General features: G+C 39.5%; 1 protein-coding gene across 1 annotated transcript in view; it reads right to left on the bottom strand.

Annotated features, from left to right (window-relative positions):
• KIF26A (kinesin family member 26A) overlaps positions 1–18000 on the bottom strand; it is a 93780-nt gene that overhangs the window by 10920 nt on the left and 64860 nt on the right. The window contains exons 5-10 of the mRNA XM_059850439.1: positions 17324–17507; positions 5183–5392; positions 3120–3213; positions 2366–2628; positions 1933–2116; positions 1480–1639 (exon numbers count right to left, since the gene is read on the bottom strand). Coding sequence (XP_059706422.1) covers positions 1480–1639; positions 1933–2116; positions 2366–2628; positions 3120–3213; positions 5183–5392; positions 17324–17507 — 1095 coding nt within the window. The remainder of the gene's footprint in view (positions 1–1479; positions 1640–1932; positions 2117–2365; positions 2629–3119; positions 3214–5182; positions 5393–17323; positions 17508–18000) is intronic.

Here is an 18000-nt window from a genome sequence, read left to right as displayed (position 1 = left end):
TTTTAATTTATTTGCCTGTGTATTTACAGTAGGGTAAGTCATTTTGTTGCTTAGAAAATTGTAAGCCAATTGACTGATAACTAGTTTTCTCAGGTTTAGGTCATACTACCTAAAGAGCTCATGACTGCTGTATTTTTAGCTGAACAGACTTAGTATCTGGATAGTTACACTCTGTGAGCTTTATGCAAACACTTTTAACAGTAAGAAATATTAGAAGTCAACAGAAATTGTAAGAAATCTCTAACTGGATATAACAGTGTTAGATATCAGAAATAAAAGTGTCACCCCAACTAATCTACTTTCCATTCTGCCACCTGTGGTCTGCTCTGACATAGCAAAAGGGTAGCAGAACTTATCTCTGAAGGCTTTCCTGGTGATGTAAAGCCTCCACTGTGGACAGTAAAGCTGACAAGACAAGTGACATTTTGTCCTCCACTGATCTCCAAGACATCTTTCCCCACGGCTCCTTGGAGTAGGAAACTCCCTAAGCAGGTCCAGCCTGAGGGGAACTCCTGTCATGTCTGGTCACTAAACCACAGTAGGTGACCAAGTTGAGGATCTCCCTTCCCTATTCTAACCCATCCATCCTCTACTCAATACTCAAACCTACCAAGTAGCCTGAGGAAAATATCTCTCTGCCTGATACAGAAAGAAAAAAACCCCACCTGTATGAGATGCATCACTAGATAAATATGTGAAATGACATGATTGATAATGCATTATAACTTGGTGCTGTTGTTAAGACAAGCAGCAATTAAATTTAAAGACTGAAGGCCAAGTTCTGGTAAGGGTGCTTACAATGTGGCTGTTGTCTTTAAGCTGGGCTCCCCACAGGTGTGTTTGACACAAAATTGTTGTCACAGACACTCCACAAAGGAACACACCGAAACATTCACTTCTGCTAAACTAATGTGCAAGATGGTGATCTTTTTTTTTTTTTTTTTAATTTAAAAGATGTATCATCCAAAAAGACACACAGAAATAACAACCTTTGGTGACCATACTTGATAAATACTCAATTATTTTCCAAAATTTCAGTACAATTTTTACAATTTCAAAAAGAAGATAAAATCCTAAGAAATTTGGTTTCAGTTATTCACTAAGTCCAGCTGGCTGAGATCAGCCAGAAATTCCAAATCCAGGAAACAGAGAGAAGGAAAGAAAACATCTTAGCCTTTTTTCCCCTCACTTTTTTCAACAATCAAACCCTCCCCAACACTTCACCCAAATTCAGTAGACCAATATACCATTTTTGACCATCTAATTAAGAATTTCATGTTACCTGGACATTTGAAAACCTGTGTGTATGTTAATATGGACAAGTAGACAAAAGACATGTGCATTAAAAGAAGACAGACCTCTCTCTGACAGCATTTCCTTCAGCATCATATTAGGTGAACAGTAAATTGTTGATGCAATCCATTTCTCAGGTAACACCAGCCACAAATTTAAGATAATGCAGACTTAGAATCCACTTACTTATATGGCACATGCTTAGCACCATTAATTAAGGCCAAAATTACGTTGCCCAGGGCAGAGAGAGAGAGACACAGAGAGCCTCCTCCATCTCGGCTCTTGCTCAGCACTTTTTCACAGCTCCCCAGATCAATGAGATGCAAACGACTGCGTCCTCCAGACACTAAAACAAAAGGGAAAAACAGTTGTACATCACGTTCTTGCATGGAATCAAGCCAAACCTGGTATTCAAAATGCATTCAAATGAGGAGAATAATGAATACAGCATGGGATAATGGCTAAATTAATGTTTAATTGTAAGGAAACCAGATATTAGTCACAGCTACAAAAGTTAAAGGTAACTCAACTGGCTTGAGCAGTCATTTTTTTTATTTTAAAGTTAATTGCAAATTATTATTAAAACTAATGCAAGACCACATCATTTAAAAATAAACAACAAGGTAAGAACATTCATACTTCCTCCTTTGCCACTCTTCTCCATGCGATACTGGTATATGTGAAGAGTAAAGAGCATGTGTGAATTCCTCCTATCTTCCTCCTCACATTCAGGCTTGCTGGTGCTCCTGGCAGCAATTGCAGCATCAAGGAAAAAGGCAGCTTTCTCTGCTGTTGGGGCCCTTAGCTCACTTTGGTTTTGAAGCTTGAATACAAACAAGAAAATGACTAATTAGCACAGGGGCATTTTTTTTATTATTTTTTGCAGAACATGCTAAATCTCCAGGGCACTAAGAGAAACAAAAATGTACACCATGGGAGATGAGCTTATAAATGAAAAGCAATAAATTTTTTTTACTGGCTAAAAGTTGTCATAATTGTTGTCAGATAAAAGGAAATAAAAAGTAGAAGAAAGTCAGGCTCAGAAAAATCTATGTTGTGCTATTCATTATACCTGGGTTCCACATATTGGATCTTCTCTCAGATAAACCCCAGGAGACTGGCCATCCTGAAGGCTGCCAGTGGCTACTTCAGCTAACAAATCCTTAAGGTTTTCATCTTTGCCACTGATTTCTACAGCAGATACTCTAATAGAGAAACGAGTTCCAGTTTTTTCTTTACGTTCATTGATCAATTTGAAGAGCCAAGAAATTGCACAGGGGATGATACCAAGGCTTTGTGTGGAGTTATCTTTCCCAATCATGGTAAAAGATTTTCCTAGAATGAAAAGACAAACATAAACACAATTAACCTTTCTTGTACAAGGCAGTATGTCTTCATATTGCCTCCTGATATCATCATGGTACATTATATGTAATGCCATGTGCTGCACAGATAATGGAAAGAACAGATGAAAAAATTCAAAGTATTTAATTAATAATCCATTACTATTTATTCAATTAGGTTTGCACGTTTTGTAAGCCAGACCCACAGCAAATTAATGTTAAAAAACATCTCTGATCTTTTGATTTTCATCACAATGCAACTACATAAACTTGCTCTCAAATAAGCTAATCTGATGCTACATTTTACCTTTTCAAATTAAAACTTACAATCACAGTGTAGAAATAAACCGTGATAAGTTTGCAAAGCTAATTAAAAAGAAATTCTAATCTATTCATATACTCCAGGTTTATTGTTCCAGGAGCTGACAGCATGTAATTACCAGACTGACATAGTAATTAACTGTAACGAATTTGGGAGCTCACCAAGCTTGACATGACCAAAGCAAAATATGCAACCATCTGCACCATTCACAACAGACTGGATTACTTCTGCTACTGTTCCAGAGCATACCTCAGCCTGAAAGAAAAATTGGAGACAAATAAGTGAAAGAGCATATACTGCTGTGGATTTTACTGTTCTTCAGTAATGAAATGAATGACTCAATATTTTTGAGGCGCAATATTCTCCCCATTTTTATGGCATCAGTCCTATTATTTTAGTAACTATGCTATCTTAAAAAATAATAAAATATGCTACTACAGCCTAAAATAGTTTTCAATTCTATTAAACCTATTCTCTTGGAATATTGATTCTATGACTAATGTAGCAAACTGAATGCTATCCAACCAGGCTTCCTGCTGGTATAATAGCTTAGCCAAGGCTATTCAGTAATAGTAGTGACTCCACTGAAATTAAGCTACTCAGGAGTGCTCAGAGGAATTAAAAAGACATCCATACTAGAGAAAATGCATTAAGATCCCTGAATAAGATTTCATAGTATCACATTTTCCTCTTCCAGTGGAAACATCATCATCAATAAGGAAAACTTGCTAAAATACTTGATTGTGCTAAAACCAGTTTATCCACGTCAGGGAAGGTTTCAAATACACAATAAGATGATCTATTAAGTACAGCAACTGGAGGCAGGGGAGGGGGCTGCTGTAAATATGTAACTACAGTGAAATGATAAGGCTCTGTTTGCAGGTGCATGGTAGCAAGCTTGCCTCCAGCAATAACACCTCCACAGAAGGGGCTGCAGTGGCCAACATCACCCAAAAATATCACAACAGGCCACCCAACAGGCCTGCCACAAGGAACTGAAAAGCCATCCCAAACCAGGGGTCAACAGCCTGAAGGACTGGTGCCAAAACCAGCAGACATGCAGGCTGTGACCAGCCACCTTGCAGCAGGGCTGGCAGCACAAGTAAGAAAATCTCACGTCCAGTTCTGGACTCGTGCTGAGATCACTGTTGCATACCTCTGCATGAAGACCCTGCTTGAACTTATGTGGGATCTAAAACAGCTTTCAGATGTGGCCACCTGTGCTTTGAGCCCTGATGTGTGGGGGAAGTTATTCCCCATCTTCAATGCTTGTCTAGAATTTAGACTCAATAAATATTTTCTTATCTACACTCTGGGACCCAAAAAATTAAACAATACTCTAGGAGAAGATCTGAGGAGGGGATTACGAACTAAAGTTTGCCATATTTTGTCAACATTAATAGACTATTTTCTCCTTTCACTATATTTTTCACCCTAATTTTTTCCCAGCAGTTCAGACTTGGTGTAATTCTTCAAATGCTGTTGAATTAGTTCTTTTTAAAGCTGTTTTAGGATTTTACTTTCTGAACTAAAGATTTTTCACAGAAGGACTTATCAGATGTCCATGAGTGCAACCTCACTGAATATACTGCAGACCCCAATCCTCTCAAAGACCAGCCATCCTGTCTGTGTAGCAGATTTCAGGTCTGAGGCTACTACTGAATAAATGCTCCCTTTTGCAGGCCAAAACAAAGACATGCACCATCATCAGCACAACCATCAACATAAAATAATCAGCCAAAACCACAGTATAAATAAACTGGAAAAGGTGCAGATAATATTAAAGCTCCCTGTTCCAGTATACCAATCCCAAGGGGTTAGCTTTATCTTTCCTCCTAACAGCATTTAGTTTAACATTAATCACATGTTAATTTCCCATTGAAAGCTGTGGGGAAGGACTTTATTTCAGTCCCATCAAATGGGTTAAAACCTAGCTGGATGGAAACTGGATTTCAAGCTGGCTGTGTGCCTTTCTCTAACAAGAAAATACAGAAGGTAATTTCATCAGCAAATCTATCTCCCCTGCTATTATTCTTTAATTTTACATCTCAACTAAACAGAAGATATAAGAATTTACCCACTTGTCCATTAATTACCATGTTTTTCCCAGGCATTAAGGCAACTCATTCAAATAAAATTCCCCAGAAACAGAAGGAACTCCTCAGGCAATCAAATCCAGTGGCCAAGAGAAGACTCAAGAGGTCTTCAGTAGTGACTCCAGTACCTGTGAAGCATCCTGGGGGAAAACTGCATCAAAGGCAAACATCTTTGGGACAGCAACAACACCTCTTCTGTGACCTGCGTTGGAAGGCCCAGTCGCTGCTGGATCATAAAATGTGATTTGCTTTTTTCGTGGGTCTACCTTTAGGAAGGACATGGATTCAGACGTTTCGTTTGTCCCTTGAGAGGAACAAATCCTTACCATCACTTTCACCTGCAAGGATTCAGAAGAAAGCAACAACTTGAGTTCCCAGCTACAGATAAACATATGTAAAGTATTCCTCCCAAACCCACTCCCCTTCCCATGATGTGTTTGTTTGTCACGTTTAGGTGTGTCAGAACAACCGTGGGACAAAAACAGAGCCAGATTTTCCAGCCTGGGGTCTTCACTGAACGAATTAGGTTTCAAAGGTGCACTTTGTCTCTTCAGTTGACACTGCTCCAGTTTTACCAATTCAATTTATAAATGTCTGATCTGCAAGCATGATCCACTGTAGGTGTAACACAATGCCAAAGAAAAGAAAATTCTATTCTCCTGCCTTTCAAGTACTCAATGTGACCGAAGGGACACTTTGAAAACCAGTCTGAATAACACAAGGCTCAGACAGCTACTGCATTTGAAATAAGTCTAGAAACTTTCAATTTTTCATTCATATTATTCTAATAAAAAGGTGTCTCTCCGACAACTGTCCCAGGCAGTTGCCTTTATGCTGTCATTGCTAGGTTCTCCAGTGCTTAGTTGCAGATTTAATGGGGGGGGAAAAAAAGAAGGGAAAAGAAATCAAGCCACAAATCACAAAAAGGTCAAAAAGCTTGAAAAGAAATCTCTCACAAAGGTACACTTTTATTGCAGCACTACAAATTATGATATCCTACACAGAGGTTTTTAAGACAGGATCTTTAGAAAGCTCCAACATGTTGGCTGTGATTTCCAAAGCACCTTAAGAGAGCCAAGTGACTGGGTCTCAGGAAAATTCAGCAACAGCTGCACACCGGCTTCTTTTAAGCTTCCTGGAAATCATACTCTCACTTTAAAAATCTGTGAAATACTGCCTCACACCCACTTACAACCATCTAGCCTTATGAAATGCTCCCATGTCAGAACCAGCATATTTTATACACCTTGCACTGAAGTAAATTACTATTACAGGTGCAACTTCAACTCTGAACTGCCCCACAGATTAGACTTCAGAGAAAAGCAATGTTCAGTGAGAATTGCTTTTTCCATGGTGTATGAAACGTTTCAGTAACAAGCTGAACAACAGTACAATCTCCTTATTCAACTATCAGCAACTCTCACAGCACCAGAGTTAACCAGGTGGAGGCTGCAATACATCACAGCTGGAATAATTTACATATGCACTGTCCACTCACCCATGAGCACCTTCATCTTCTGCAACACAACTACTGAGCCACAGAACACCCACTCCTGTTAAAGCACATGGGTTCGTGGTGGGCCTGGCAGTGCTGGGCTAACAGCTAGACTTGATCTTGAAGATCCTTTCCAACCTAGACAATTCTGTGGTTCTATGAGTCTTTTAGCCTTCAGCTGGATATTACATGTAGAAGCTGGGTTTAAAAGCATTTGTCTCTGATAAAGAATGATTCTCCATTTCAGTAAGATTTTTCCTAAATGTAACCTTAAATGTGCCAGAATAATTTGACTCCTACTCACTTCGTTTCAAGAGTGTTATGCCATTAAAATGGTGTGCACTTACTCCATGGACACATTCTTTGTGTCTTTACCAAAAAAATGGACTTTGCAGTCAGCACTTCCCCTTCCCTTCTGTGTCCACAGAGATACTGGCAAAGGAAGAACCAAGCTGAAAATCTACTTCAGCAAAGCACAGCATGTGAAATGCAGGCAACAAGCGGAGACCAGAGCAGGCTGAGCCACCCTCAGGGACAGAGGGACATTTGTACCAGACAGGATGAAAAGGTGACAGCAGACACATCTGCACCCAGTGTGTGCAGTGAAATGCAGTGGCCAAGCCAGGATGATCCACAGCAGATGTGGGAGCAGCAGGAAGCACCATGCTGAACTGTCCCTGTCTTTACCAGCTGGGGAGGGCAGATATTTCAAATATGAAAGTTCTCTACTGTCCCATTCTTCCATCTCCTTCTCTCTGTGGGGGCTAAGCTGCACACAGGCATCCCTACACAATTCCTGAAGCACCCTCAAAGGAAATATTTTCCACAAAGCAGCTCTAAAAGCTTTTCCCCAACATTTGTTCCAAACAAAGAGGTTAAGAAATAACCAACCCTTCCCATAAACACTGCAGGAAGCTCCATCAAACATAGCAGCAAATTCTTCTACCTATTGACTAAGCTGTCCCCTGATTCAACACTTTCTTTTCTTTTGCCTTTCAAAGTAATACAAATATGAAAATACAGTCCCAGAAAACAAGCAAACCTTAGAATAAATGAAACAGCTGCCTCAAAAGCAAAGTGCATCAGAGGTGACACACTCAAGGCTGTTTCCCCATAAAAGCTGCATGAAGCCAGCTTTGTGTATTAGCCTGCTAGCTCAACCTTGACATGCTACCAAGGGGCTCATAAAAAAATAACCTTCCTCAGGGCAAAAAAAAAAAAAAAAAAAAAAAAAAAAAAAAAAAAGAAACAAACCCTAAATATATAAATATATGTAAGTATAAATGCCCACTTCAGGGTCACTTGATTAAAATGAATTTTAAAATATATGCTGTTTTCAAAGCACTTATCTAAACAGTCCTTTCTGTTCTCTCTTCCATCTATTATTAGATTATAGCAGCCAGAGCTTGGATAAGAGGAAAATTGGCTTGCTCCTGACCTCAACAGCAAGTTACCTCCATCAGAGTACTGCTCCCCCTAAACACAGTGATGGCTTCACCCACAGAAAATCCTTCTGTGACAAATTAGCTTTTTAAGACCAACTCTCTGAATCAGAAAGATACTAAAATAGCTTCCCATAATGGATCAGATCCCAAACTTAACAGGACTCAAGGGTCATCTTCATGTTTACAATGGAAGTGAGCTTTCAAGACAAATGTGAGGAGGGAGAGAAAAGCAGCTTGAGGAACTTCCCCTTTTAGTGTTTTGTGTATAAAAGCTGGTTTGCAGAGTAGAAAAACAGATTTCACATTCCGTTCCCCTGCCCACTAAATACATCTGTAGGTGATATTTATCAGTACTTGCAGAGTTATAATGTGCCACACTCATTCATGATGCTGAGCCAGGCTCATTTCACTCAGAAATAAAGCAGAAATGCTCATGGAAGTGCCATCAAGCACACAGATTACTCAAACATATCCCTTCACAAGAGCAAAAACAGAGCAGGCAGATCCTGGGTGCATGCACATGCTTCTGTGTGTATAAAGGAAAGGTTTGATGTAATACTGTTCATTCTTCTCACACTTCCTGCATGCCTGTGGTTGAGGACCAATCTTAAGTGACAGGTTTATATTCTCAGCTCCGAAGTTCATCCCAGTATTCTTCTGGAGTTAATACTGCAGGAAAACAGTACAGTGTGAGTACTACAGAGCCAGCATGGCTCTTGCCTTGAGGAGCAATTTAACTGCAGCTTCCCCTGGGTCTCTTTATCTACTTCTCATACAAAAGGCATGCTCACCTGGAGAGACAGCAGTATGTGGTGCAGGAAATCATCCAGAAACAAGAGCTTGCAGGGAGGGGAGGATTCAGGATAACACAGGGCCTATAAACTTGAAAGTAACTTTGGCCCATAACTAGGGAGCAAATCAGCAATGACTGCACTCTAATGCTTTTATTAGCTTATGAAAATGAATTACTAGAATTGAATGCAATTAATTTCAGGCCCACTCAAGATCCCACTTTTTGTGGGCAATTATTTGACAATATGTCCATGTTTCTGGGGTCAACTCCAACTGCAGTGGTACCAGCTACTGCTTACATTTGTACAAAGCAAGGAAACACAAGAAAAGGAATTTAGAGGAGAATGAATCAAGAAATGGAAGTACAAGACAGGTTTAAAGGAAAAAGAACAGGTCAGGGGGGTGGGAATCAAAGAGAGCTAAACGTATTGGGGATGAGGGGAGAGAGAGAGAACACAATAAAGGAAAAGACAATACAAATTTGGTTATTTCAGAAAAGTCATCTCAGGCACAGGGCACCCCACAACTTTTATATTTCTTAAGGAGAGCTAACACAGACATCCATCCTGTGATGGGAATGACCCTTTTTGCTAAAAGTCAGTATTATTACTACCTTTTTCCCCCCCCTTTTGTTTTTTCTTCTTCAATGCAGAGAATGACACAAAGTAAAAAAGAATTACAAGTGAAAGTTTATAAATATGAAGTATGTAAGACTTTGTACATAGACATTCATGCAGGCATTGAATACTGGATAGAGGCTTTATTTTAATGAGGATGTTGATGGAAAAAGAGGCTTTGTTTGTATTTGAGTTTAATTTCTGTAAATAAAAATAAAAGAAACATAAATATCACAATATTTGTACATTATTAACATTTTTCTCAGTGCCTGAAGACAGCCTAAGTCATGAAAACAACTGAAGTATCTCATTAATTAACTGACTCTAATCTGGTGGGGTTTGCACACTGAGGGTTCACACTCCATTACTGAACTTTTCCAAATTTCTGTATATGCAGAAACCAGGAGGTCAGCACAATTGCTGAAGGAAATCCTATTAAAATCAAAAGTACTTGGGAAAAGAAGATAGTAAATATATCTTGAATATGTCATTAAGAGATAAAGAATTCAAAAAAATAAATAAACTAGTATCTAATTTGGAAAAGCTCTAGAAATGGGTGGCATGAGGTCAGAGGCTCCTCACCCAGCCCAAGAATTGGTTTTATTTTAACCTTCACTGGCAAGGGTGAGAGAGAGTTTCCAAGTAATCAAAGAATTTTTTTTTTTTTTTAAGTTTATCTGTCAGCCTACAGTGGAAGTCGGGGCAAAGAAAGGTGACAAAAGAAAACAGCTGCTAGAATTCATCTGCTCCAGCTATTCAAGGGCAAACCTAAGGGATGGATGCTGAAGCATGAAAACAAAAATCACCAGTTTTATGCAAATGTATGGGAATTTAAGGAGACAAATCAGCAAAGGGGTGGATTAAAAAAAAAAAAAAAAGGGAAGAAAGAAAAGAAGTCTTCTGTGTGGAAGACAAGGCTATGTGGAGAACTCTGGGGCAAAAATCCCATAAAGTTTTAGATGATGAGATCACTAGAGAATCACAGACCCATTCAAACATCAGTAACCTGCTGGAGACAAAACTCTAGACCTTGAGATTTTCACCTTTATGAAAGTCAAATCTCAATGGATATTTAACAGTTTTCACCTGAACATCAAAATATTTCAGAAACTGAGGGATGTACATCCAGGCTGGCACCAGCCCTTCCTCCCCTTGAAGCATTCCTCCTTCTTTGATACTGGCTACTCCATTTCACACCAAAGGGTCACAAGGAGAGACTTTCTGCCCCACTGTCATGTGGAGTCACTGTCCCCATGCTGTGACCTTCTCCAGCATTGCCACCTGACCCACTGGTGTGGGCTCGTAATTTCCAGATCTCCCCAACACATTGAACCAGTTGCAGTGGAGGAGAACAGGACAGAGGAGTCACAGCAAGCAGAAAAATGGGCTGGCTTCAGGACTCATCAAGACAGTGCAGAGCATCAAGAGTATGTCAGTGCCAGAAAGCAGGTCTGGAAAAAGGAAGAGACAGACCAAAAACCTGTGAAACCCAAAATTTGAAGCAACTGACAGCTGAAAGTGAGAAGGATGGTCAGAGGCAAGCTAGCAATTTTATCTAGTAAGGCCCATATATTTTGGAGCTGAACTGAATGGAGGTGTCCCAAAGCTACACATCAAAGAATAGAAAACTCCAACGCCAGTAAGGCACATGTTGTCCCATGTCCAAGCCTGAATTTGCAGAGAAAAGAGCCACTGATCAACAGAGAGAATGACACAATCCTACATCATTCTAGATAGAAACAGACAATCAATCTCCTGATTGACAATCAGGTTCTCACAGATTATTACCCCATAAGCAAGGGAGACAGAAAGGCTTTAAACTCTGAGATCAGAGAAAGGGGAAGGACCATCTCACACTTAGAGAACCAGATGATTTGAAGATCTGAATTTTGTTCCTAAGACTATCATGGACCTCTACTACATGTTTTAGGCAGCAAATAAAAAAAAAAATTATATATGTATATATACATATATATCTCTTAGAAAACTGGTCAGTCACCTTTCAGTGGAGGGTGCCAAACACTCTACACAGTTTAATTAGGGGAAGACAAGTAGACAGAGAAGACTCCACTAATTCACTAGGTAATGACTAGATTCCATGGCATTTTGAATGTTGAGGAAATTAGGGTCCTGACCCAGCCAAGTATGTTAGCACAGGCATAACTGTAACATATGGTACCTCCTTTAAAATCAAGGGATGTGCAGTGTTTATGTTTTTGTAGCGATGCTTTGTTAGCATCTGATGCTTATAGAGTTGTCAAGTTTCATATTAGACATAATGAGAAGGAAAAAATGAAAAGGAACGGATTAAAAAGCATGTAAAATTTTAAAATACATGTGCTCAAGCCTTTTTTACTAAAATGAACTCTGTCTTTTGGGAAGGTGCTGGCACTATACTGGAATCCATTCTAAAAATGCTGGTCATATTCTGCACTACAGCAGTATTATAATCCCTAAATGAACAAGCAATTTGGTCTTTAGCAATAAATGTCATTATAACAAATTTGAATGGACACTAAATATTCCCTAGAAACACGTATCCTTGACAGGCATTGTGGAGCCAGGAAGTTAATTTTGTCCAATGTTCACAAAATGGCGTATAACAGCAGGTTAATTAAATAACTACATTAAGACACCCACCACTCTGAATTAAGATTTCTCACCAAGAAATTACAAAGAATTCAGATTCTGTTGAATAAAGACCATTTTCCAATGAAATCACTTATTTTTCAACTACAGTGTAAATCAAATTACAAAAGTCCTAGTTCAGAGCCAATATTTTTCATGGACTTAATTGTAACTGACAGATATATAACCCTTGCTAAATTGTTTTACCGTGGGTGGTTCTTACAAGCCTTTCATATCCTGCCACTACCAATGGATGGCAAATTTATATTCGAAATTGCCACACTAGCATAGACCATCTAGCTCCCCTGGGAGAACCTAAAACAATTTTTTTTTAAAAATCCCTTCTATGTACTACTCTGCTAAAAAAAAAATTGATTCTGTACTCTCAGAAAACATGAAGGAAAACTATTTAATTTTTTCAAGGTGAAAACAAAGTACAAGAACTTACGTATTTCTATCTCAATCTCACTTTTCCACATTTTTGTTTAAGCAGTTCAAGGTGTTTTGGCAGGGATGCAAACACCTTGGATGATGCAGTAGTACCTACCTGGATAAGCGAGTGCTTACTGTGATACATGACTTACATCAGAAATAATGCTTCAGTCATTAGGGAACAAGGAGCAGTAAAGATGACAAAATTAAGTACCTATTTGTTATCCATCATCAAACCACCGTAAGAACCGGTGAATGGGACACACAGCACACTTAAGAAAACCCTGCACGATCAGTAAATCATGTTAGCAGTACCTTAGCTATGGCTTAGTAAAGCATAAATGGAAGTAAATGTCTAAAACTCATAAATGGAGAGCAGTATGCATATACCTGTCCAAGAAACATGTCTGACAATTCAGGCTCTCTTTAAATGCTCCACTTCAATTGTCTCACACAGGAGCATTCTGTCATCCTAACATTAAAAAAATTGACAGAATCCTTGGAAGAGACAAGCACTTAAAGTTGCTGTTGTAAGTGATGCAGGATTATAAAGAATGAGGTGAATAGAACCCCAGAAAATAACATTTTGCATGAAAAAGGCTTCCCACCATGCTAAAGAAAAATAGCCCATTAGAATGCTATACAGCAGCCACTGTAAAAAGGATGTCTTTCTTAATACCACAATATGATAAATTATCTTAAGTAGCACATTAATGTCAGAAATTGAGTATAATCTAACTTCTTTCCAGTGACAATATTAAATGGCTTTCAGACGTCTTTCCTACTATTCTGACATTAAATTTAATAACACCCAGAGAGACCACAAAAATGATTCAGTTACAAGAATCATAGTGCACTGGATCATTGCCTTTTAAGTAGGACTCAACTAAATGGTTTGGACTCTGATGCTTTTGGCACATTCAAGAGAAAGGTATGAATTCTGCTACGTAACATTTATCAGCTAGTGTGTAAAATTCCTTTCAGTATCCAGTTTGAATTGATTGTGGGATCTCCCTTTGTGCAGGAGTTTGATTACTGATGATTATATGAAATAGAGGTCCAAGGCAGACCTGCTGTTCTAAATTGTTGCTTTTTTTTCAGCTTTTCCCTGCTTGGTATTCCTGTGTGTTGATGACCCCAGCAAGCACCTGTGAGAGTGTATAACATTTTGCAGTCTTACTAAAGAAAATTAAGCAAAAGGCTTAATTAAAGATTTGTATCACAGGACAAGTCCACACACTGCTGCTGAAATTATTATAAGCAGAAAAAATTGGTATTTCTGAAATGCAAAAGAAATTAATAAGACATTTATTTTCCACCTTCCAGAAAACTACTTGAAACAGTGAGGAATTATAAATACAAATTGCAAAGATATTTAAGGGCTCTCTGCTGCAGTAAGTCTCTAACAACAAATGCATTCAACCATAAAAGCTGTATAGCAATTTCATCACAGAAGAACTGGATGATAAGCATGGAGATGATGTGAAATTAAGAATAAATTTACATCTTGGGCTCAAATAATCAATAACTGAGTGCAAGTGCAAGAACTGGCCATCACAATCTTTCCACATTCCTGCCTTGCCCAGCAGTGCTCACAATGCACAGTAACTGCACTTGCTGCAGCCATGAGGCTTATGAAAAGCAAGAACTCAAACCTCTTCCTTTCCCCAAATGTGTGCTCAAATGTTCAAGACAAGGACTCACAAACATTGGCAGGACCTGTTCAGTTCTTGACACCACAGAAGAACACAAAATAGTCCAGATGCTGCTTTCAACCAGTTCCTTAGATTCAACTGTCCCATCACCCAGTTCAGAATAACTTTTATTTCTCTGTTGGCCCCACCCCAAAAATTATATCACATTTTCCACATTTTTTCTGCAGCTCTTAAAATGTATTGAACCACCCCTGAGCAGCACTGGATGGAAAAAATGTTAGGAATTACCACTGCAAAGACAATACAGAAAACCAGCCATATTTGCCATTGTAAATGCTTCAACATGTATTTTACTCTAAGCTTCCAGTGTATTTATGAGAAATGGGACTGCACAGAATGTGTCAGTACAAACAATAATTAGTCACTGTATTATTCAGGCACTACTCATGTAGAATAAATAGTATTTTGGCACAGTTGGCATATCATTCATCTCATTTTTTCATAAAGGGAGGCACATTCCTCTCATTGAAGCATCCTGGACACTGCAAGGGTTTCCAGTTTGTTACTTGTATTTTTCATTCTCACACAACAACTTCTCCTCAGAGGTGAGGCAGGAAAAGGCTGCCCCACCAGCTGTTTAACCCACTGTAACCACACAGTGATAGTGAGAGACACTGCTGACATGGAATGATCACCCAAACCACAACTGAGTACCAATCACAGCCACAGATGCTGTGGTAGGAAAAAGTGACTCCAGAATTCATCACTGATTCTGTTCCATACGGGTATCTTGTGTTCATTATTGGACAGGCTGCAAGAAGAAGGTGAGGAAAATGATAACCAGGAGGAATGTAAAGTAAAAAGCTCTTAGAAGAGAGACATGTTATCAGAGGACCACAGCACAACTGCCAGTGTTTACTGATTGTTCTCTCCATTGCTGTGAGACTTAAAGCAGTGAGAAAGAAAAGTAATTGTTTAATTCCTGTCACCCTCATCATGAGACAGCAGCTGAGTAAATCTTGATCAGCAGAAGCCAATGAGTAGGAAATAATGGAGAGTGCAAATGCATAGTGAGCAGAATGCCACCAAAAGCTGTTTGGCATTGCTCAGAAAAGGTGAAACTATGAATATTTAATACTACAGAACACCTACAGAGGAGTAACACTTCTCCTTGGATCACAAGTTCTAAGAATGCAGACACATGACATTTCATCTGTGCTGACTCATAATTTTTAGGAAAAGTTGTATTGCTGGAGGGTTTTTTTTTAAGGCAAACACTGATATTTAGCAAGTTGCAAAAGAGGGATGGGTTAAGAGATACTTAGAAGGAACTGCACTACACTGTGTTTCAGAGATGGCTACTTTGGGTTTTAAAGCACTAAAACTGGTAACTAGCCTACCCCATCACCATTTGGATGTTCTAAATCTCAACTCAAGAGCAAGGCTGATTCAATTAACAGAGAGCTCCTATTCTCTCCAGCAAAGCACAGGATTCTTCCTAATTGTGGTCAGCAAGTACTTGGTGAGAAGGACACAGCTGGAACCCTCACAGATTCACAGAATATGCTGAGGTGGAAGGGACCCACAAGGATCATTGAGTCCATCTCCTGGCCCTGCAGGGGACCACCCCCAAGAATCACAACAAACAGAATCTTCAGCACTCTGTGATCCTTGTAGGTTCCTTCCAACTCAGGATATTCTGTGATTCTATGCTTTTAATGTCTCCAGCTGAGAGATAAATGACAGACATTTTGAGGGTGAACAGACAAACATATCCTGTGCTGGAGGAGAAGCTCCCACAGCTGAGCTGATCAGGGTCCTGCCATATCCTTGGAATTCTGGTGCAGCTTTTCCCTTGGAAAGTTCTCCACTCTACTCACTAATGAAAACAGTAGGCAGAGCACAGGACCCAAGGCATATCATCTCCTGCCCTCTGGAATCATGCACTTGATCACAGACTTTGTTAATCTGTCTGAAGACACCAGATAAACCAGTGCTTTCCATGAGGTACAAGTCATGCTGGGAAGTTCCCCCAGCTGCCCTCAAAGCACAGGAAAAATGCTGTGGTCTCCTGGCTACACAGCTGCAGGCACAGAAGTGCAGAGACAGTTTTACTGAGCTCTAGGCACAAGGATACACAATCATACTTTAAAGGTGTTCCTAAGGCAAAGTGCCCCAGAAATGCCAGTGCTCCCTGTTATTCCTGGTGCCATGGACAAGTACTGAGTCACACAGAAAAAAAAAAAAAAAACAGGCACAAGAAAATGGTTGTGTTAAAACTCATACATAGAAAGGACATTCCTTAGCAAACCCACCTCTCCCTGGGCATGTCTAAATTACTGCGTCAGGCTTACTGTATTCCATCATTACATTCTCTTTTCTAAGACACTGGAAAAGCAGGAGAAAAAAAAAAACAATCCATTTTACTCTGTGACTTTTCACCTTCTTAAAATAGCCCAAATTTCTCCTTTATTTTCCATTAAGCACAAATTCAGTGAGAAATATGGAATATTCTCTGGGAGCAAGTGTCAGCTCTAGGTATTTAAGCTGACAAACTCTTTATGTTAATGCTGATTTGTACAGTTACTCTAGGTGCATATTTTAGCTCTCCTGTGCACACTACATACTTCAATTCTATCTTCAAACACTAATTTCTTGTACCCTATGTAAATAAGTATTCAGACTCTGTTGGGTGAGTGATTAAACAGCTATAAATATGAATAAAGCTCCAAGTAATTGGGTTGTATTTTAATTAATTTTAGATAAACTTAGCCCAAATTTTTCATTTCAAAGGTGCTGCATTTCCTAAGTTGGTGAGACTGTTACTCCATTTCCACACTCTTACAATGACTTGTGAAGCAGAGGGAAACAAAGTCCCCTCAGCATATCTCCTCAGCCTCAGCAGAGAGACAGCACCAGTGCCTGAGTCCTGCTGGCAACACAGAGACTACTTCTTGCACAGCTGAAGCCTGTGTGGCCACTGGGTTTGGAACACTGGGTTTGGATGGCAAAGGAAATTTTGTCTCTTACTCTCTGCAAAGTCCACAGGAGGTAAGAGCACTCAGGCACATTGAAGTGGATGAGGCTCTCTCTCTATCCCCAGACCCTTTTCTTGAGTCGATCCAGCTCTGTTCTAGGCCGGGAGCTTCCAGCCCAGTTAAATTTGTCAAGGAAAATATTTTAAAATATTGAAATCCAAAGTTACCTTTCCAATGCCAGGGTTGTCCTTGATTTTGGACACAGCTCTCAGAAGGCATGGTGGTGCTGGGGGAGGACAGAGCTGCAGGATGCCACTAAAGTTAGTAGCATAAATAGAGAAGTCGTGTGTGTGTGGCAGGGGCGGATGGTATTTCTTTCTCTTCGAAGACAGGTTCAGCTTCTGTGCTGCTCTGTATAAAAGTAATAGCAAGAAAGGACAATGTTACTTAGGTGTTAACAGGAAACTGAACCAGACAAACAGATGCTCATTGTCATCACTGCCTGCTTAACAAATCAAGTCATTGCATTCTAATCTGATTTCAGAAGGACAAGCCATCGGGACACCAATAAAGGAAATATGGGCAGAAAAATTACTGGCATAATATTCAGTTAATTTCTTCACCAACAAAATTTCAATTATAATCTAACTTGTCTTTCTTTCCCCAAGCAGCCTCACATCTGAATCCTAAAAAACTAGCTAGTTTTTCAAGGGGAAAAAATCCCCTTGTCACTGGCAGAACCAGATGGACTTTGCTGGTGATAACATTATGGAGGTGGCTCTTTGTACTCTACAAGTTACTCAAGGCAGAGGACAGCACTCTGAGTCAGCCGAGCTCAAAAGCCTCTCCTGTTGGCTGCACAGAAAATCCTTGGATAACAGGAAATTTCCTTCAAGACAGATTG

The sequence above is a fragment of the Haemorhous mexicanus genome, chromosome 6, assembly GCF_027477595.1.
Source record: "Haemorhous mexicanus isolate bHaeMex1 chromosome 6, bHaeMex1.pri, whole genome shotgun sequence".
NCBI classification, from domain to species: Eukaryota; Metazoa; Chordata; class Aves; order Passeriformes; family Fringillidae; genus Haemorhous; species Haemorhous mexicanus.
This window is presented reverse-complemented; position numbering and strand designations above follow the sequence as displayed.